The sequence below is a fragment of the Carassius auratus genome, chromosome 35, assembly GCF_003368295.1.
Source record: "Carassius auratus strain Wakin chromosome 35, ASM336829v1, whole genome shotgun sequence".
NCBI lineage: Eukaryota > Metazoa > Chordata > Actinopteri > Cypriniformes > Cyprinidae > Carassius > Carassius auratus.
Window position 1 is genome coordinate 7,842,749 of NC_039277.1, and position 23,306 is coordinate 7,866,054.

The window sequence follows — 23,306 nt, forward strand, 5'->3', positions numbered from 1 at the left end:
TGTTCATCTACACTATGCATTAGAATGTATGCCCAATTATAGTGCTCTTCTCCATATTTTGGTCAGTATTTGATCTTAAAACTGCTGCCATTGAAATCTCTTTAAAAGCATCTCTTTAAAATTGTGATTTCTGGGGGGGGGGGGTGTATAATAGATCAGTGTTCATCGTGACAGGCAAATTACACTTTTGAATAAGGCTTAATTTACATAGAAATGGCAGTAAGTTAATTCAGGTGCTATTTCAGCAAATGTATCTGAACGTCATTCAGAAAATCTTCTTTTGGGTTCTTTTTTATTTAATTAATTATTTGACAGGGACAATGGGCAGTCTGAAAACCGCCCCAGAATTAGCTATAGAACAAAATTTAATCTGCTGTCCCTGGGCAGGAACATACAAAACAAATGATGTGTCAATACATCAGTATAATACCATGTACATTCAAATAGAAACTACAATCCAAATTTCTACAAAATATCCCCTATAAATACTACAAAACATCATCCTACAGACAATTATAAAAAATATTACAACTCAACCAAAGTTTCATTCAGAACACAGAAATACTCAACACACCTGACTCATCTTTAACCATATTTTCAAATGAAGCTTAAACTGTAAGGTGGAACATTGTCTTTGATTGGTAAATTATCCCAGTTATTAACAACCCTTACAGAGAAAGCTAAACAATCAAAATTAGTAACTGTAAAATTCACTGCGCAATCTCCTCTTGACAAAGTTGCAGTTTGTCTTATATTTTCAGTACTAGAGAAATTCCTTCAAGGGTAAAGGTGCAAGATTGTTAACAATTTTGTACATTAACAATTATAAAAAACAATAAAATTGTCCAAAGTAAAATAAATAAAAAAATGTACTTATAATCAAACAATGATGATACCTATAAGGATTTCTTGTCGAATTATTTTAGTGCACGTTTATACAAGTATATAATGGTTTAAGAGTAGACTTTCCTGCTTCTGACCATGAAGTAATAAAATAAGAGAAATGAGAAAAGTTCAAAAATTTTTAAAAGACTCTTGAAGTTGAGGCGTCACTGCACAGACTATTTTTCGAACATGCTTTTTAAATGTTAGATAAAATAACTCCAGGATACTTAAAATCTGGTACAATTTGTAATTTTACACCATTAACTAATATATCTGGTTGGGCCTCCTCCTTTTTAATTTTAAAATGCATACATGCTCTTAAAAAAAAAAAAAAAAAAAAAGACATTTGAATATTAAACAGCACTGAGGAAACCAATCTAAATAGAAAATTTTTGTTGCCACCTTTTCTATTGTTTTGTCAGGTGCATAAATCTATTCCGTATAATTTAGAATTTAATGTCATCTGCGTACATTTGAATATGTACATCAGGACAAACATCTGGAAAATCATTAAAATACAAACTAAAGAGTAATGGCCCTAGTGTTAACCCCTGAGGAACCCCTGTGGGACAATCTCTCAAAGAAGATATTTATGTTTTAATCCAGGTACACTGTTTCCTTGATGTAAGGTAAGACTCAATACATTTTATTGCATATTCCGAAAAAAATTTATGTGATAATTTAGATAATAAAATGTTTTGATTTAGTGTATTGAATGCCTTTTGTAAATCAAGGAACACAGCAACCACAGCCCCAGCCTTACCTAATTTTGACCGAATTTGATCAATAAAATAACATACAGCAGTTTCTGTTGAATGCTGTTTACAAAACCCAAATTGCATAGGACACAATAAATTATTTTCAATAACCACAAAATTCACAGTTTGCTCAGTTACTACTTTTTTCTACTATTTTAGACACTACTGATAGAATCGAAATCGCCCTATAATTTGCCACATTAGTTTGATCACCATCTTGAAAACTGGGGTAACTAACCCCATTTTACAACATTCTAAGAATGTAAATCGTCTAATTGATAAATTCACAAAATGAGTAATTAGTGCTAGAAAAAAAATATTATAAAAAAAAAGTAAACTCTAAACCATCTATATCTTTGGCACTTTTTTTTTATCTTTTATAATATCCTGAATTATACACTGCAGATGATGAAAGAGTTTTCACTGAATTATAATCTCCCTTAAACCTGGATTGTGAGAGGTTAAGATGCCAAATTTTACATTGAAATAAAAAAGAATTGCTGTGAGCAAAAGTAGTATGCTTACTGTTTAGTGAATTCACTCCCTAGTGAATTAACTGCATATATTCTATGTTTTACACTGCATATATATCTATGGACATTCACAGAACCACAGTGGTCCCTGTTTTAAATCCTTGCCCCTAGACCACTGAACTTAAGTATGGCTGGTTTTATTTTACTTTTAGCATTTTTTTTTTTCTCAAGGCATTAAAACCAACTTATTGTACAGATGTTTTATTGAAAAGTCTGGAAAGGTCTGTTGCGCTGTCTGCTGTGATAAATTATGTGACAGAAATTGAAAGTTGTTTTCTCAGCTGCTGTCCCATGGTTAATTTAGAGATCTTTCCTGCCTTTGTGCACCCACACTGAGTAGGAGATGTACTGTGAACCACTGTGCTCTCGCTTGGTTAAAGTCAGTGGGTGAACTTTTGGTGCCATGTGTTAGTTAAAGGGGATCTGAGCGAGTGTTCAGGCTCCAGGGCTGCAGGCGCATGTGAGGATCAATGAGCCGCTGCTTCAGAAGGCATGTAGAGCAGAGGAAAAATGAGCTGCGCAAACAAACATGACAATGAAGGAGTGCACCTCGGAAGAGATGCAGCCAGCATAAAATCACAGAGAGCTGAGAAAAATAAGCAGGGGGTGGAGGGGTTGTTAGGCACATACGGATCTGTTCTTATTTTCCATCCGACTCTCGCCAGCTTTTCCTCTTCCATCTTTCAGATTTTTTGTTTCTCAGTTTTTTTGTAGGTGCAAGAGCTTGGAGGCAAGAAGTGTGACACTAGGGTCTTCAAAGAGTCCAGACTTATCAAAGAGACACAGGGAGGGAGAGTTTGGGAGTGGGCACTCAGAGAACGTGTCGGAGAATGAAACAGAATGGAGGGGGTGGTCGAGAAAAAGAGGAAAGAGTGAAGATATGAAACAAGACGAAGAAGAGCTGGTGATTGAAATGAGAGAGGGCAGGAGAAAGCCATTGTCAGAGTTGTTTAGCATTCACTAGTGGCTAATTTCACCAGCAAAGTTCGGTAGATACAAACCCCTCTGTGTCCGAAAGGCATGAGAGCTTCTACCTCAATAGATCTCCCCCCCTGCTTCGAAAACTGCACTCCTAAAGCAGAATGTTTAAAAATGGTACAGGGTTTGAGGCTGCAGCAGCGCTGACACAGTAAAAGCCTGCATTGGCTGTACGCAGAGTACAGGGGATCGAGCTGCCACTTCTAATGACAAATCTCACAGTTCATGCAATTTGGTATGACAGCGTGCAGGAGTAATGTGCTGAATGAATCACTGGTAGGGAAAGCTCAGCCTCGCCGCCCTGCTTGCAGCTTAAACCACCCTGTGTATCCGCTATCCATTTCTGGAGTATTTCACCTCAAACCACACCTCATGCGTGATGTATAAACAGATATCAGGCAGCACTCCATTATCAGCTCAGAGGCACAACACTTCAGCCTAGCAAACGTCATTTTCTCCCTCTATCTCTGCTCATATCTGTGGAGTTTTGTGAAATTCTCTTGCATATTCAGTGTTGCATTTTTGTTTTGTTCCATTTCTATTTCCATGTGCACTGTTCTAGTTTTACTCAAATCCTTCAAGGCCATGTTGTTTGTCTCTTTTACTTTGTCCAGGCATCTTTGTGGTGCATAATCAAATCTGTATTTGGTTTCAAGTCCAGTGTAAAGGCCAGTCCTAGAAACCCTAATACACTTCTCCATTTCTGCCCTGTAGACAGCCGATTATCTCTCTCCCCCTCCAATCCAAGTCTCTCTACAATCTAAGTTTCAGCCTCCAGTCCAAGACCCTCTCCAATTAGGCAGGGAGTCTAATTCAGCCTAGAATTAGACTCCCTGACAAATTCTAGGCTGTCTCTCCAAAGCAAGACTCTCTATGCCTGGTGCAGTTCTCTCTTTCCTATCCAAGACTCTCTGACCTGTCCAAGATTCTCAGGCCAGTACAAAACACTCTCCAATCCAAGACTCTGTCGATTCCAGGTTCCTCTACAATCTTAAGATTCTCTCTCTGACTTTTCTTCCAGTCCAGTATTCTATTACAAGACCCTCGCTCTCCAAAGTGCCCAACTCCAGTTACCCAATTCACACTCATCAAAATTCATGCAGGTCGATTCCAATCAGGGATCACTTTAGCCAGCCAGAATGGAGACTGGCTCTTTTACATCCAGGCTCTGTTCCTTTATCTTTTTCCTGCCTCACTTCTGCCCCCACTTAACCACCACCTCCAATCCCACCGCACCCCCCTCCCCCTCCCCGTCCCAACTCTGCAGTGCTCCCCCTGGAGGGAGAGAGAGAGAGACCGGACTCTGTGCTGAGACTCTGCTCCATCTGCAGAACTGCAGACTGCAGGTTCCTGCGCTAAGGGGGAATAAAAGTGCTGACTTTCGAGCAATGCCTGTAGGAGCAGTTTAAGCAAGAATCCATATTTAAATAACTAAATGCCTCTCTTAAGTTTAAATAGCAACGTGTCTGAAGTACAATTCTAGTCTCTGAGAATGCCATTATTCTAGGATGGTAGCTGCATTGGCAATGATATTAGCAATTAAAATATCATAACTGTAATAATGTGCTTTCCCTAATAAAACCACACTGGAGGATTTTTCTTTTCAAAGTCCCCTACTGTAGATCAAACGCTACAATTTGCATATTACATGTGGCCTTGTAATCACTACATCCCTTTACAGTGATCAAGCAGTGCCATTTGCATTTTCTACAAAGCATGATAAGCACATTTTACAGAAAAAGATAAAACAATGACTAAAACGTGTGCCACCCGAAGAATGGTGTGCATGCGGTCCCTTGCACATCAAAGACTGCTAATTAATAAGAAAATTATATATATATATATATATATATATATATATATATATATATATATATATATATATATATATATATATTAAACTGTTTCTGCCCTAAGACAAAACACCCCATGGTTCTCCCTTGTATCTCTTTCTTTCTTCCACACACATGGTCCCTCATTGTATGAAAGCTTTGACAACAGAGGGACTCATGCTGTGAGTCCATGTCTGAGTTTAGGGAAGGAAGTCAATGTAATTACTGTGCAGTGGGAATGTTCGTCTATGCACTTCAGTGCCTCGCTAACCGTAAATACCAGAGCACAAGGGAGCACAAGAATAACAGGCCTACAACTCATGAACGTGACAGAGTAAAGAGTAAGCGCAAAGTACAAATGTTTAGTGGAAGTGTGTGTATAGCTTATGAGCAATGAGGAGATGTGTACAAGTAAATACTGTAGATTTGGGGCGGGCAAAATGACCAAGATCTTGTATGATGGAAAAAGTAATTTTTATATCATGGTAACAGTGCCTAAATGTTGCACAGTACTGTAGCTTTGTAGGTTTCTTGAAGCATTTTGGAGACATTGCCAACGTTGTTCTGGATTGAGTCTGTCTCAGTTTGTTCTGTTTCTTCATGTTGTTCCAGACAGACTGGATGATGATGAGATCAGATCTCTGTGTGGAGCACTGGCTGCTGTCAGACTCCTTGTGCAAACTAAAATCTCATTGGATTATTACATTTAATGACAAAAGTAATGTTTGGAAATGTAAACTGATATTTTCTACCGACACTACAGCAAAACATAGAAATATCTGACTTAAAACCATTTTTTGTGGTGAAATTACAAGTGGCCTAAGACATTTGCACTGCATTTCTGTACAATTTGGAGAATTAAATTTCAGGAGAAGTCAAGAAAATAGTTGAAGAATGAGCAAATAAATAAACATGCTGAATTAGAGGGAGAAAAAGAAAGCCTTACAACTTTCGGATGGTGAAGTATTTTGTGTTAATGGCCTTTCTATATGTTTTAAATGGCCATGTTAATGGGCTTTTTATATGAACAGAAATTGCTCTCTTAATGGCCCTAATTCCTACTCTAAAAAGGTTCTGTTTGCCAGTTTGTATGTGTGTATGCAGCCTGGCACTATCAATCGACCCTGCAGCCGGGAGACTCTGAGCTCCCACAGAATTGGGAATGGAGGCTTTTTTGCAGGATTCTGTGATTTCCACACTTTTATGAGCTCTGCAACTCTATATTTCAGCGTGAGTGTTTGCCCTCATTGGCCTTGTGAAAAACAATGTGGTCACCTAAGCAGTGATATCAAAGAATTATATTGCTTTCCCCTCTGCCAAGAGATAGTCTAATAAGTGATTTCCTCTTTACCATTTCCCCTCAATTTGAACAAAACGTTTCCTCATTAGCCGCCCCTCTGGAAATTACATATTGAAAATGCCCGACTGCTGAAGTGTGATATTACAAATTTAGTGGTCAATTAGCCTAGTTTTGGGGCCTAAAGTTATAATTAGATTGTTGTGTGACTAAAAGCCCCTCTTTCCTCTCGACTGCAGCTCCCGCATCGCAGAGTGACATTCTCTACAGCCAATCCCATGCAAGATCAGCAGGACTCCTCTCAGCAGAGTTACTATGACAGTGGTCTGGAGGAGTCTGAGACCCCCAGCAGCAAGAGCTCTTCAGGACCACGCATCGGCCCCCTCGCCCTACCCGAGGACCATTATGAACGGACCACCCCTGATGGTAGCATCGGAGAGATGGAACACCCAGAAAACGGTAGGCAATTTAGACTGCTGTTACATCTCATTTGGCAGGGTAACACTGGATCCAGTGAAGAGTTGCCCAGGTGAGGTTTTTTTTATCAACAATGCTTTGTTTTCGGCCGAAGCTAGATCTATGTGTTTGGGGTCAGAAGCAGACTCAGCAGGGTCTGCGTCTTGCCCATCAGCAAGCCCTCAATCACAACAGCAAATCATTCTTAATGACCCTCTCACAAAAGTGTGCTAATTAAAAACTCCGACTAATGGAGCTTTTGGTCTCTGAATAAATCTGCTCTTTGACGTCTGCCCAGACAACAGTGTGCTGATCGTAAACAGCTTCTTTGCTCAAGCCAAACTGCTCTCACAGCAGCTGCCATGGTCATAAAACAATAAGACAGAAAACGAATCCAAAAAAGAAAATGCACGCAATAAGCAGGATAGTCTACGGACAGTTTCCTTTAGCCATTACTAAATTCCACCGGAGATGTAGTAGACATTCTTCCTGTAATTAATTTGTATTGTCACTCTCATAACCAGAAACATCCTCACAGCCGCTGCCATTTAAATGTTGCCCTCCCAAATTCATCTCTGTTCAATTTAAGCTCCATTGCCCTAGCAACATTGCCAAAATACCACTTTTTCACATATTATCTTCTTCAGATTTTTGTTCTATTAGTGCTGTTGTGCTCAATTACTATGTTGATATCCCTCTGGATGTCTTAGTGAGCTTGTGTTAACATTTTAGCTGTGACGTGTACCTTAGTCTTCTCATGTCAGTGTTTTAACATGCTCCGTGAAACACAACGTCCTGTTGCTTTCACACTGGGAACCTGCGCCGTGTGTGGGGTGTGTCTGCCAGCCCCACAGACATGCATCAGATTCTAGGAGAACCATTTAGAAAGTGAAATGTCAGCACTGCATGCGACTGGCTTGGTGTTCAACAGAGAAAATCCTATGGAAAATAAACATAACCTTCTGTTTGTACATTGCCTTGTGGGTAACACCGTAGTCTGATGTGTTATGCATGATTTTGCATGATGGTCTTTGGCCAATATCTTCAGGAAGCCATGAATAGAGGGACTTTTAGAATTTAAACGTATTTATTCTTTTCATAGAATGCAACACAAATTAAAATATCTCCACATAGATTTTTATAGGACCGTCAGCCTCTAAAAAAAAACAAAAATACACTTAAATGTAGCGCTATAAGTATGATGAACAGAAATTTTAGTCAGAGATTTTCTTTTTCCTAATAGACAATATTCACACTATTGTATTTTATAGAACCCGTAGAACACAACTATACAATAATAAACAACAACAACAAAAACATTTGTATTATTCATATGTTAGTATGAATATTTTATTATATTGTACTGTATATACTATTATTATAAAACATAAAATATATATTTTTTTAATTATAAAAATAAAAAAATAATATAAAAACAATAGTACTATTATAATTGTTCATTAATTAATTAATTTAGTTATTTATAAAATATTTTATTCAATTATATTGTAACATTTAAATAAGAAAATGAAGAAATATATTTACTCAATAATAATACTATTTAACTGTAAAATAACATGAGTATTTATTATTATTATTATTATTATTAAAATAAATTAATGAATAATTCAAGGCAATACTTACTGTAAAATAATAAGAATAATTATTATTTTATTTAACACAAACATTTTATTTAAAAGGATATTTAATCCAAAAATGAAATAACCTTATGATTTACTCACTCTCAAGGCATCCTAGGTGTATACGATTTTCTTCTTTCAGACAAATACAATCAGGGTATATTAAAAAAATGTCCTGGATCTTCCAAGCTTTATAATAGCAGTGAATGGTGGTTTGAAGCAAAATAAAGTGCATCCATCCATCTTTAAAAATGCTCCACACAGCTCCAGGGGGTTAATAAAGGCCTCCTGAAGTGAATTGGAGCTTTCACTAAGTCTACATCCTACATCATCTACTCAACGCCACTCTCTCATGAACGCACATACGACAGTAAGCAGAAGCTAGAGATTATGGTTTATAAAGTTTTAAATATGGGTATTTGACTCACACAAATGCATTGATTTGCTTCAGAAGGCCTTTATTAACCCCACCAGAGCCGTTTGGGACACTTTTTGAGGGAAGGATGCAGTTGTTTTGGGGCTTTTAAATCCCTGCCACCATTCACTGCCATTATAAGGTTTGGATGTGCCAGGACATTTTTTATGTAACTCCGATTGTATTTGTCTGACATCTTCAAGCTACTCCCCTTCACCATGACATCTTCAAGCTACTCCCCTTCACCTTTACCAGTGAATGTGTTCATATTCGTTTTGTTCATATTACATTTTGAGTTGTATATACACATTATTTGAATTCAATTAATTTGACAGACAGCATTCTGTCAACATCAAGCTAGCGCCAACCAAAGTCACCAGAGCTGCCAACTCTCAAGCATTCACCGTGAGACACACGCACTTGACTCTTTTCACACGCTTTCAAGCCACACATCAATTTTCTCACGCACAGAAAAACCACAAAGCAAAGAGGACACGGAGACCAACAGACTAGACAGAGCAGGTTAGTTATGATATTAAAAAATATCTGATTGTTATAACTTCCCGAAAAAAATACGCAAACATATAAAACAAACTTCTAGCGAAACACTAACAGCATCTTACCTACCTATCCAAAAGAAATGTTGCAAGTTCGGAGTCGAACCTCATTTCTTTCAAGTCCATCAGTTGTCTCCAGTGATGGAAAGCAGTGGCGATGTTTACTCTGGTTCGGCTCCTTTTCTTATCGGATTTGATTTGTGATTCCGAGCGCGGTTGTTTCCCTGTAGCGGGTGGTGGTGGTAGGGGTCTCTTGCCAAGGGCTTCAGCCATCCTTCCGCTCTCTTCCCTGAACTGAAATGAAGTAGGGAGCTGTACTTTCCACACGATTGATATCAGGTTCAAGTACACGCCCACAAGCCGTGCGAGTTATTCGTGTATTGCAGGTTGGCTGGTGGTTATGTTGCCCGCATATCGCCTCCCATGGCCGAAAATGGTATTACGACACCTGTCGGGCCGTGGCTAGTAATGCTAATGCTAATTAAGGTTGATATCTCTGCAGCACTATAACTTTACATTTTTTTAATGACATCATCGCCCTTATTTCTTCTCATTCTTTTGATGTGTGTAGGTCATTTTTTTGGATATTTTTACCTCAATTTTTACACATGGCACCTTTAAAGACTAGCATGGCACAAGCTGGCTTTTTGTTGTTTGGGGGTGTCACAAGAGTGGGAAGACTGAGGATTGTTGGCATCTTTGATATGATCCAATTTGATCTGAAAGTGAGTGAGTGTGACAGCCCTGCTAACACCGCCGGGTGGACACGTACACTGATCAGGCAGGGAGGGGAACTGTTAACCAGAAGTAGACCTAATTAAAATATGATTCTCACCTCAGGGAGATTATAAAGAAATCCCTCATTGAGAAATGGAGGAGAAAATGATTTTAAAAAGGCAGTTGTTCCCACTCCCCCAACCCCTCTAGCCATCTACCATGCGGTGCTACTCTCTGCCCCCTATTTATTTTTGCGCTGGGATTTGAGTGACAGGGTGACAAGCAGGGGCCGGTGGAGGCTTTTGTTCACTGCCGTTGCAATGATTGACAGTTTGAGGGGGGTGTAACTCTGTTTAAACTGGAAGAAAAGCAATATGTGAACTCTACACACACATTCCCGTGCGTCTGCGGCCCACAGGAGAAAGGACACCGTGGATCCCCGAAGCAGTTTGGCCTTTGGTTATGAAAAGTCTCCTTTTTTCTGTTGCCGACGTTGGCCGCTTCATGCAGGAAAGGACTGTGTTTTATGATTTGCTCTGACCTTTGTTACCAGACCTCTTGATTCCAGGTCTCGTTGACAGTGCTGGAACAAGACGCTTTGTTCTCTTGCCTATTTTAGATATACAGTGAACACCTGCAGCCTGTGACAGATTCAGTGACCAACTGCAACTCTAAACCAATCATTTCTGCAGCCCGGGATGACGTGTCGAATATCATCCATCTTTCATGCTGAGCAAATGGCAGATGTAATATTTCACATGCCCTTCACGGGATATTTGACACAACAACCATTGTTAGCTGGTATCAGTACAGAGCGCAATATACATGATACCTCAAATCCATCCATAAGACCGCAAACTGACGTACCAAGAACTCCGCTAATGTTTCAGACTGCCATTACACTGCTCGTTTGTCAATCCACTAATGATTGATTGGTGTCATCTTGACAGAGTTACGCAGCTCAGAGCAGAGACTACTGATTTATGTAATGCATATACTGTGCATTGCGTTCACCACATTAGCCACAAACTGTCGATCACTAAGTTTGACATTGTTCAGATATTAGTGGAGTGGAGTGAAGTGGCCAGTATAGATGTACATTAAATAATATAATGTACATAAAAGGATAATAATATAATAATTTTATTTTAAAATGTTATTATTAATAAAATAATGAAAATGTTTAAATGATGTCCCAATGCAAATAGGAAATTATTTTGCAAAAAGGCAGCATTATTTTATTATCATTAATATTCTATTATAGATTTTTTTTATATTTTGAATTAGATGTTATTTTTATTTTTATTTTTATTTTTTGCTTCCATTTCAATTTTAGATTTTGTATTTTTTGTAATTTTTTAGTTTGTATATTTTAAGTTTTAGTTCAGTTTAGCTTATTTTAGTACTTTAAATGAAAATGAGGTTTAATTGCCTTGACTACTAGCTTTAAAAATAATACTTTAAAAAAATATTTTATGTCAGTTAATAGTTCATTTTATTTATAAATATATAAAAAACTATCAACTGAAATAGAATAAAATACTAAAATGTAAATATATAAACAGGACACACATTTGTGCAGGTTACAGTTGTCACCAGAAGTTTATTCACTATGGTTTTGTTTGGTTAGTGTTGTAATGTACTTCCTATATGGTGCTGGAATTTAATATTTTCATTGCTGTATGTTTTTTGGGGTTGTTATAAGTTGTGGAAAGCAACAGTGGCATTTTCTCTCCAGCTTAAACTTCTAAGACTCTAATCTACTGCATTTCGGCAGCTTGCCATCCGTTCTAGTGAATTCACAAAACAAAATGCAAACAAATGTCACCCCAGTCCAAATGTACATCCACCAATGTACATCTGGTTTATTAAAATAAAAAGTTGTATAAATGCGGATTATAATCTGGAACCTCTCGCACTGGACCATCAAGATATACTTATTGTTCATTTGCCGATTCATGCACATGTTCACTGAACTGAATGACTTTGGTAGATCAGATTAAACATGTCATGAGGTGACTGGCCCTATTCAAATCACTACAAGATTATTTAAAACTATTTGAAACTTAACATAATTAAAGGCTTAGTTCACTCCAAAAAGGAAAATTATGTCATCAATAACTCACCTTCATGTCGTTCCAAGCCTGTAAGACCTGCGTTCATCTTCGGAACACAGTTTAAGATATTATAGGTTTAGTTCGAGACTGACGTACAATGCTGCTGACCATTTCTGGATGAACTAACCCTTTAATATTCATGAGAAATTTCAGTCTCATCCATTTCTGTGAATTCTAACTGCGACACCCGTTGTAGTCTGATTTTGTGCTGCAGAAAACACACTTGTCTCTAACATCAATGTAATGTAAAAAATTACACTCTGTCATTTCTCATTTTGCAGTTTGCAGCAGTGTTATATCGTTCCATCAGTTAATATCAAATTTGAGCTTAGGCAGTTGTCAGACATATTCTGAAGAAGTCAACAAAACCCCGGCGTCTCCTCTGCACGAACACCAGTCAGTTGCAGAGGTTTACACTGGATCCTGGAAGAGGAAGTCTTTGAAGTGTGTTTCCATGGCACCCACACGTTTCCCTTTTGATCTTGGATCAGATTGAAGTGTATGATGTAATTTGGTGGTATATATGGTTGGGGAGAGAAGGGACGGTGGTCTTAAATTCTGGGATTCAATGACTTAGTGGAAGGAAAATGTTTTGTGTTTTGTGCTCTCTACATACCACCCCAAACCCCCACCCCCTCCCTTTTTCTGTCTGTCTACCTGTCTGTCTGAGTCTTTGTATCCCTTTTTCTCTCTCTATCTCTCTCTATTGTTCTGTCTTCCCCTTGCTGTCGGTCTCATTTTTGTCTCTCTTCTCTTCCAATCTGTTTCTCTCTCTCGCTCTTGCTCAAGGCTTTTCTCCTTAGAGAAAAGGCTCAGACGGGCTTCCTGAGATCTGTGATACACAATTTGATTTTCATGTAACATGATCTGTTACTATTGATTTCTGTAGTTCTCATTTTGGCATTAACATTAGCTCTGGTTTTTGGCTTGCTCTTGGTTTTTGTTCTGTACATTTTTCCCTGATCTTCCTTTGTTTGTTTAAATATTGTGTGGCGAATTTAAGAAACACTTTAGTGCACACTATTTAAGAGCAAAAACCTGCTTTGACCACAATCCAGTTTAACTAGGTGCTAAATGCATTTAAGTAGCACTGTGTTGCATTTACATTAAAGTTGCAGTAGGGAACTTTTGACGCTCTAGCGGTTAATAAACAGAACTGCTTGCGTCTTGCGGAAGAACATTGTAGCCGGAGCTATTTCTCTCTGTTTATGTCTATGAAGAATCAAAAAGGTACTGGGTTACTCCACCGCGGTACCCCCGAAGCAATCTAAAATAGTCCGAATATAAACACTTATTATAGGTGCACCCTAGTGATTCAGGACAAGCTAAAAACACGGTTTGGAAAATGGATTCATGGTGTACTCGCTTATTATGTTCATTTTTCTACATTTTGAACACAAACAAAGTTACAGACCGCAGCTCTGATTGGTTGTTTTTTACTGGGAGTGGATGAATTTCTGCAAATGACAATAGGACCAATGGGAGAAGCCAGATGAGCTTGATTTTTTTCACAGATTATCTGTCTCATATTCTACTGTCAGGACATAATGACAGGTTTAACAAATATGTAAAAAAGATTTTTTTTACAAAAGTTCCCTACAGCACCTTTAAGTAATTGACTGTTTTCAATGTAAACACACCTCCTTTCTATGTAAGTGAGGCTTATTATATATCTGATAATTTTTTTTATAAGGTGTCCTTGTTACAGTGTAATTATACATTTAAGAACATGTACTTACTGAAGTGTTAGTGAAGTTGTAAATTAAAGATCACTGTAGTTAATTTTACAAGAAAGTAAAGTTCTACTTTAAAATGTTTAATTCAGTACTTGCTTTTCTTTCTAATCATTTTAATTTTACTAGCAATTTCAGAGTGAACATTATTTCAAAGTAAATCCTTAATTGTTTGTGTATAAGTCTTTAGTTTAGGGTTAATTGATTTATTGTTTTTACTGTAGTAAGTATAAGTGACCACAAAACCTGTCTTAAGTGTAATTTTTTTACAATTAATATTTAAACATCAGCTGGAAGTTGAATAAATAAGCTTTCCATTGATGTATGGTTTATTAGGATTGACCAATATTTGGCCGAGAGACAACTATCTGAAAATCTGGAATCTGAGGGTGTAAAAAATCGAAATACTGATAAAATCGCCTTTGAAGTTGTCCAAAGGAATTCTTAGCAATCCATATTTAAAAAAAAAAAAAAAAAAGTTAATATTTAGTATATTTAAGTTTGGAAATTTACTAGATATATTCATGTAACATGGTCTTTACTTAATATCCAAATGATTTTTGGCTTAAAAGAAAAATTTATCATTTTGATCCATACAATGTTTTTTAAAAATATACCCCAGCGACTTAAGACTGGTTTTGTGGTCCAGGGTCACATATGTAACGTGTACAACATTTGACATTGGGTTATTGTAGATTGTGCCTTATTTATAAAACTATTACATTCCCGCCTCAATTAACATTGCTCTGTTACTGTTCGTGGAAGGCAGACTTTGAGGGCAGTATCATATAAAAGAGATGTTTGCACACATTTACAATTGATCACTAAATCAGTTATACCTGTACTTCATATTTTGGAGAAGAGTGTTATAAGAAGTGTTAGAAGTGCACTTTCAACACAAAACTTTACTTGGAAACAGTTTTCACTCAGAAATTGATTGTTATTTTACAATGAAATCACAAGTAACACATTTGATTAGGTGTGAAATTTGGAAATAAAAGCCTGAAATAGAATTTTCTAGTAAAACATACTCATTTTTGACAGTATAATGCTGTATGGTTCCAGTAAAACATGCCAGATCACAATAGTCAACTAAATCCTCCATAACCAAGCACACCAACACACAAAAGAGAAATGTAGTGTAAACAATTTCAGCGATTTTATATTTGCATAATTCCTCTTAACGAATATATATATTTTTTTTTCTGTGTTCTGGTTGAGATCTTGGCTAAAGACTTCCCATAAACCAACTTTTTAGTAAAGCATTGATTTTGTTAAATGAACGTTTGCCCAAGCAGCCATACATATTTATGCAGTGATGAGTAATTTGCATCACTGTGTCACCATATGTAGGCAAATAAATGATACAGTGCTGTATAATAATTAATGTTAATTAGAAATCATTTTATACTCCATAGTTAATAAACAGGAAAAAGTCATCGCTTCCCATGGACTGAATGACTGTCAGTCTTTGTAGTTGTATTGAATGCAATCTTTCAATAAATCTGTCATCGTCGTGGACATTATTAAAATTGATGAGCATCATTAGTTTAAGTGCTAGCTAATGCTTATTAGTATCATATTAGCATTATATGAAGAAAAATGAACATGAAATCAAAAGTGTACAGTTTATGACAGGCCACTTATTTCTCTTCAGTGATTGTTTTGAGTGGTTAGTGTGTTCATATGTGGTCCCATCTGCTTGAGTTACAGTAAATGCATTACAAATGAACTTGCCTGTATATAGAAACATCACTACAATGGCGACAACAATTTCAGTGTACTACAACAGCTTGCGCTTCACTCTAGATGCTGTTCTGTATTATACATATATGGCAACACAGAGGCCACCCAAAATAGAGATTTGTGTGCTAATGTATACAGGCGCACCCAGTTTTGATTATGATTTTTCAAGACAGACAGCGCTAGCAGTGCGAACGTCTGCCATAACAGGTTCAGAGTTTTAATCTTCTCTCTTAATTGGACTCGTTTGATTGGACGAGCCAGGTGTACAGAACTCATTAATGTAGACAATCCGAGTGACAGCCAGCGAACAATCATATTCTTGCAAATGCTGATTTTCTCTTTATTGTGGCTTCCTCCACTCGAGAGAGAAGGAAAAAGAGCAAGGATTGACGCTGATGAATCATTCCTTCCTCATAAGTGGCTGTTTGACTCTGATTAGGGCTGCTAATTTTGATTTATGAAGGAATTATCAAGCATGTTTTTTTGTATCGAACGTTGCAGTTTTCTAACGACAATCCAGTCTTGCGTGTGTCTGGAATAATTTGACTATCAGAAACACTTTTAAAGGCTCATTAGACAGGATTGTCAGAACACTTGGTCTCTAAGGCACTGATATTGGGTCCTCCTCGTGTTAGATTGCTTTTGTTCTCTTTAAGACAAGCACTCGCTCGTCCCACAGGGAGAAGCAAGTGCACAGGTTTTGTCCCTGAGAGCTCGCTGGGAGTTTAACACAGGTCAGCGGTGACGTTTGACCACATCTCGATGCCCACAGCGTGTCCTATGTGTGGTGATCAGCTTGGGCTGTTTGATCCCCAGATGGGGGTATTTGCATGTGGCCTGGCTGAGCCTCCTTTTGAAGCCCCAACATGAGCCACCGCACATATGGCCAGAGTGGAAAAAGAGACAGAGATAAAATGGAATAAAATGGCATTTGCATAATGATGAGGAACTTTAGCAATGCTGTGTGATTTTTTCTTTCTTCTTTCTTTCTTCTTCGTTCCTGTGATGTTTCTGGTGCCTTATGAAGTCCTAATAATGTAGCACGTTTTTTTGTAACTCTTTTGACAGATTCTCTCTTAGTTTCAAGCTCTGGGTTTTAATGAACTCGTTTTTCATTGTGTCCCGAGCTCGTTCAGTCACACGACACATTCAGATCTCATGCTGCTTTAGTGGTCGGTCTTGTTTGTGAGTGATTTGTGTGTGATCGTTTGCTAGTTTTTGGGTGTACTGAAGATGACGTGTTTTTGTTTGTTCTGTATTTGATAATGAATGCATGTATGGCAATGGAGAAGAACTTCATAACTGGTATATATCCAGATATGCGTAATAAACAAGTGTGCTTTTAACATTTTAAAGAGCCACGTGAAGGGGACACTGAGAAAACTTTGGTGAAGGATTTTCATTCGGAAATTGCTAGTAAATTTTGTACAAAAAGTTAAAAGAAACGGAAAGTAAAGAATTGAATTAAAAGTGACATTTTGGAAAGACTGGAGTAGTATATTCTTGCAAAGCGTACTACAATAATATTTATGTACTACTTTAAAACAAATCTATTTTAAACCCTGCTGACAGCATCTCATTGTTTCCAGAACTCGTTCAATTGCATGTCACTGTCAAGTATTGCATCTTGTTTGCGAGTGATTTGTGTTTATGTGTGATCGTTCATTAATCTGTTGGGTAAAACAAAGATTGCACATCTTTCTTTGTGCTGTATGTGGCAATGTATATAGTATGCATGGTTATGGGGAATAATGTTATAACTGTTTATGTCCAGATGTGTGGTTTAACCAAGTGCACTTTTCATTTTAATTTTAAAGCAGAAACTCATGTGTGCCTGACTAGAGAACTTATGATCATTGTTTTCATGCATCAAACACACATATTTCTACTTCAATTTAACTTTCATCAGGTAAATGTCTGGCTTGTGCTCGTGATTGGGGATTTTCTTACCAGGTGGTGGATAAATTGTATTTACAATATGTCATTATATGAAACATTAAGCAGGAATTAGGACTGTCAGTGAATTATTATTTTTTTTTTTTTATAATAATTGCATTCTTTTCTTACTAATTAATCTAATTAGTCACAAATAATTATTTATCAAAATTTAGAAAAATAAGAAAAAAACTCTAAATGCCCCAAATAAACATTTAAAAGATTAATTGTCCTCTTGCTCTTCAAAGGGATCGTTTCAACAAAAATGAAAATTATCTCACCATTTACTGAACCTCTGTCATCCCAGATGTTCATGACTTTTCTTCACATGAACACAAGCAAAGATTTTTAGTCCATATAATGCAAGGGGACAGGACCACTTCAGAAACCACACAAAGTGATTCAAATATTGGTATTTGTATTTTTCGTACATATGCGTTTCACTTAAGAAGTCAGTAATTCATTAACAGGGGTTGCATGAGTTAGGGTCATATTCTCTTTGTGTATAGTTTTGGAAGTGTCATTTTGGATGTCCTATACACTTTCATTATATAAAGATTTTTTTTTTTTTTTCTAAAACTCTTAGTTTGTGTCCATCTGATAAATGAAACTCATATAGGATGGCATGAGGGTGGAAAGGATGGACGTTCCTTTTAATCCCTTTCCCTGTATATATTTATGTACTTCTAATTTTTAAATCCTTGAATACAATTTAAAGTTGTACTTTTTACTTTTACTCAAGTATGTTTTTGACCAGATACTTGTACTTTTAAATTAGTAAATTTTTTACTGAGAACTTGTACTTTCACTTGAGAAAATCTGTGAGTACTTTTTACACCTCTGGGTTTTACTGAAACCATTTTCAATGTGTCCCTAGCTCATTCAATCACGTCACTTTCACATCTCATGTCGCTTTGCAAGTCAGTATTTTTTACTTTAGTTTTGTGAGTGATTCTTGTTTATGTGTGATCATTCACTAGTTTGTTGGGTGAACCAAAGATGACGTGTCTTTGTTTGTTCTGTATGTGACAATGCGTGTGATGAAAGAGAGGAAGAAAGAGGGACAGACTGAAGAACGGAGTGTTAGTCTGAGGGGGCTTGTTTGTCTTCTGGGTGCCAGCTTGGGTTGTTGCCCGGGTGCCAGTGTGGCGTGACGACGCGGGGCATGGCTCTGTTCAGACAGATGGCGTTAGGCCTTGTCAGAGTCCCTGCCTGTTAGTAGAATTGATTGCAGAGGCCCGAGCCAGCCTCTCTGCTCTCTGCTCTCTGCTCAACCTTCCCCACAAGAGAGAGGCGCATCTGATGTTCTCGATTTTTCAGACAGTATTTTTTTTTTGTTTGTTTCAGGTGGAGGGGGTGAAACAATGTGTCCTGGTTCTGTTTACCCTCAAGAGGTGAGCTGTCAGTGGCTCTCTGGCCTTAATGCCAGTAGGTTGCAGCACAGCTATTGTGCTCATTGTGCTATCGTTTTTTTTACCTCCTTTATTGTTCAGCACTGCGCCGTTTACAGTTACAGTGCAGTAGCAAGAAAAAACCAACAACTAGGGCTCAGATGTATCTGTGTTGCAGAGTTTGGTTGAATGCAAACAGAGTGAGGAGACATCGAGAGAGTGGGTCACTGCCGGTTTAAAAGAGGGTTCCGGTTCAGAAAATAACTTCAACTGTCCCATATTTCTTTTTAAGGCACATATAATGAAAGTGAACAAGGCTATGAACGAGATGAATTAACAAATGAACGAAAGCACTAACCATAAAAAAAACAACAAAAAAAAAAACAATTGGGATTATAGTTCTAGCCAAAAGAAAATATTTTTTTATATTAAAAATATATATATATATATATTTGTGTAAAGGCCAGTTCTTACCAAGAACAATAACTATAGTAACTTTGCGAAATGTTTGCTTCATTTCAACAAACCAAGCTGCACCTTCCAGCCCAAGCATGCAGCACTTTCTGCTTAATTCACTTTGTCACACTTTGAAAGTATTTAGTGTCTAAGTGTGTGTAACACTAAAGGAGAGTACTGCAAGAGGTAGATATAAATGGCCTCAACAAAGTCATTAAATTAATCATTTTAATATTATTTAGATGTTTATTTTATTTATTTAATAAACATTGAGATTCAGCAGTCCAATCTGATCTGAGTACTTTTTCCAGGTGTACTCTCTTCCTCCTTTTTAGCCCTCCCTGCACACACCGCTCTGATGTTTACCCAGGATTGTGTGTAATGACCGCAGGCCGATCTGGCCCAAGTGGTGCAGATAACATCTGTCATTAGGACAAAGTGGATCGCTCAAAGTACAGAAGTGGGTTCAGGGCTTGATGGGGTCTCGGCAATGTGAGCTGATAAAAATAGATAAAAATTAGATGATTATCGCCTTCACGGAACATCAACATCAGCCTTCGGTTTGAGCCTCAATGAAACTGATTATACCATCATCATGTCACACTACAATAAAGCACAAATAAGACCTTTCAAACCTCTCGCCTGCCCCTCGCTCATTTTCCAGCAAATAGAGCCCAGTTACATCATGTGGACTGAAACGCTATATCAAGCTATAGCATGCCTTTGCTGCAGTGTGATTTCTCATCTTCATGCCACATATAATTCATCTCTGATCCAAGTTTCATCTCGATCTGCATACGTAGTCCAGCCCGAAGTCATTTAATTCACTGTGAAAGTCAATAATATAGCACTCCATTATTATTTATTGAATAGCCATGATGTATTAGTTAATTCATAAACACCAGTGAAGCTGAAATGTTGGTGCTTCAATAGATTTTTTCAGCAAGTGTCAGTAGATTCAGTAATTTTTTTTTTTTTTTTTGTGAGCAGTTGATTTGAGCATGCTTTCAGTAAGTGTGTGTGCCTGTATGCTAATCAGAAGCAAAACCTTTTATACTGCCATTGTGGATTGCTCACAGAATAAACAACTTTGATTCTCTGACAAATGGAGAACATTACAATACACATAGCACAAAATAACCCAATAAATAACACACACAAGTTGTGGAAGTTGACATTGTAGATTTTAAGTTAGAAGAGTAAGGGGAACTGTTAGACATTATAGAGACGCAGGGGGATAATTTAAAAAAGTGCAGTTGCTACGGACTGACGTTGCAGAACAGTGGCTAATGGGTTGTGATGAGCCGAAGACGGACAGAGAATTAGCTAAAAAACAAAGAGGGAAGAACAACATATCTGAGCTCAGACTGGAGCTCCACAGTCTCTGTAAGGGGGTTCCTGAGCAAATTAGACACACCATGGGGCGAATGGAGCCTCTTCACACTGTAGAACATAACACAAGTTTTAGCAGCATAAACAGTTAAATAGAAGCAAAATTAAAAAAAAAAAAATGCAGTGCTTGATTATTCACGTAAACCCTAGTCAGGGTCTTAAGTGAACTTAAAGAGTTTAGAGTGAAAATATGAGTAACAGTAAATTGGATACGTACAGCTCTTCATGTGACAGACAGGCTGCTGTCTGTGTGCTTAATATTAATAAAACAACAAAAGACAAAAAAAAAAAATCACTCACTGCTCTTGATTGAAGGACATCTGTAGCCTGAATAATAATAAACAAAGCAAGTTCAATTCTTAAAGTGAAGACTATGCTGTTTTATTTTAAATTCGATTGTTCAGTTTCTGTATTAGACTGTAAGCTGAATACTTCAGACTTGCATACAAAAAACTTAAAGCACTGTTTACTTCACTTGTAACTATTTTCTATTGTGTTTGTCCTTTGCTTTTTTGTTTTATTGTATAATTGTTTATTTATTTATAAAAAAATTTGAGGACTTTTTTTTTTTTTTTTACGTAAGAACACACACACACACACACATATAAAACTACAGTGCCTTTGTAACCTTTTTTAATCTTTTAAGTTTTGGTTACACTGAGGTGGGACATTTACCTCTCAGGTTTCATTTATTATATCTTAATGCAGGGCTTAATTTGTGCCGGAACAAGCCTAATCTGGCACCTTCGAAATCCGATTCGGCACCTAATTTTGGCAGACCCCCCCTCCTCCCACGCCACTGAAAGACGTCCGTGCTGACCTACAGCATGCATATATGTCATGGAAAAATCTTGAGTGCACATCTACATTTGAAATAAACTTCTGCGCGCAAAAGATGTGGCGTGAATGGCTGCTGCTCACATGAGGCTGCTCACACAAAAACCGAATGCATGGATCCTTACTGTTACACATGCGTTTTCTTTCTCAACTGTTTACATTTAGGAACCTACAGTGCTAAAGAGGATACTCACCAGGAAGGCCATTCAGACATCATTTTGTGTGTATTTGGTCACTTAAGCTCAACAAACTACGAAAAATAACTAGCGGGACGGCTTTATACCCGTGCACTTTGGATGTGACTTTATGAGTGTACAGAATACAGCCTCTGGAGCGCACAAGATGTGCAAAGATGTGCAAATTATACATTTTAGTGACAATGCAACAATGACCCAAGTTACAATTCTGTCAGCTGTGCCAAAATGTGAGTGAAAGTCTTGTATCTCAGCATGCAGCATGCAGCAGCTTGTCTATAATGCAGACAAGATTCACTGATGTGAAGCACGCTCTTAGAGAGTTCATGGTTTCAAACGCTGATTTCATAATGACTGATTTAATCTTATAGTTTGCGTGAATTTATTTGTTCATCTAACCTACATACTATATTGAATAAATGCAGGGATTTCCCTCATTATGAACTTGAAATCTGTGGGAATGTAAAACTATGTGATATACAGTAGCTACACGCAACTCCCCCACCCAAATTTAGGACATGATTAAATATAAAGTTATAAGTTGTATTTGTTTTTTTTTTTATTTTTTTTTTTTTTACTTTTTCAAAACTTTTTCAGGCCTGAAAATTGCTATTTTGAAAATTGTATGGCTTTTCCCGGTTATTATTGACCGTACAGACCCTAAAAGCAACTGAGGCATGCTATTAATCACTTCAACTGGTCCACCAATGTGATCCGTTACCAATCCCTCCTGTAACATGCTGGATCCGTTACCCCGCTTCTTCCGGTACATCGCAATTGGTTGCACTTTATTTTACAGTATGTGCACTTACATGTACTTATAGTGTACTTACAGTGTATTTATCTAAGAAAGTTCTGGTAATACAAGGTAACTACATGGGGTAGGGTTAGGTTTAGGGGTAGGTTCAGGGTTAGTACCTAGTTTTTACATAGTTATTGCAATTACTATGATAGTATGTACATGGGGAACAGGACTGTAAAATAAAGTGCTACCTCGCAATTTACAAATTAAGCTCTGTGTTAATGTTTTAGGAAAGGTTAACCAAAGTCTTATGGGTTTGGAACAACAGGAGGGTGGGTAAATGATGACAGATTTTGGGCTAACTTTTATTCTTTTTTTAATTCAACGGTGGGAGGAAGGAGGAAATGATGGCAAATTGGAAATCTTCCTCTTTACAGACCATTGTATAATGCTATTGACACAAATCGGAAGGAGAAATTATATTCAACACAGTTTCTGTCCATGCCCCACCTCTCCACCACAATGACAAAGCTCTCTTAGAGCAGATAGAGTGAAGGGCACTCTTTTTGAGACTGCGGGCTTGCAGCCAAATCCACTTCCACCCCAGTTGGGCTGCTCATAAAGGCAAAGAAATGCCCTGGGGTTCATGCCTCCATCTCACACACGCACGCATACACGGAGAAGCAACGAAGCGC

The 23,306-nt window shown here is 37.5% G+C and overlaps 1 protein-coding gene across 1 annotated transcript in view; it reads left to right on the plus strand.

The window, feature by feature from the left end:
- Positions 1 to 23,306, plus strand: part of LOC113054247 (protocadherin-1) — a 77,558-nt gene that overhangs the window by 45,349 nt on the left and 8,903 nt on the right. The window contains exon 4 of the mRNA XM_026219659.1: positions 6,523 to 6,742. Coding sequence (XP_026075444.1) covers positions 6,523 to 6,742 — 220 coding nt within the window. The remainder of the gene's footprint in view (positions 1 to 6,522; positions 6,743 to 23,306) is intronic.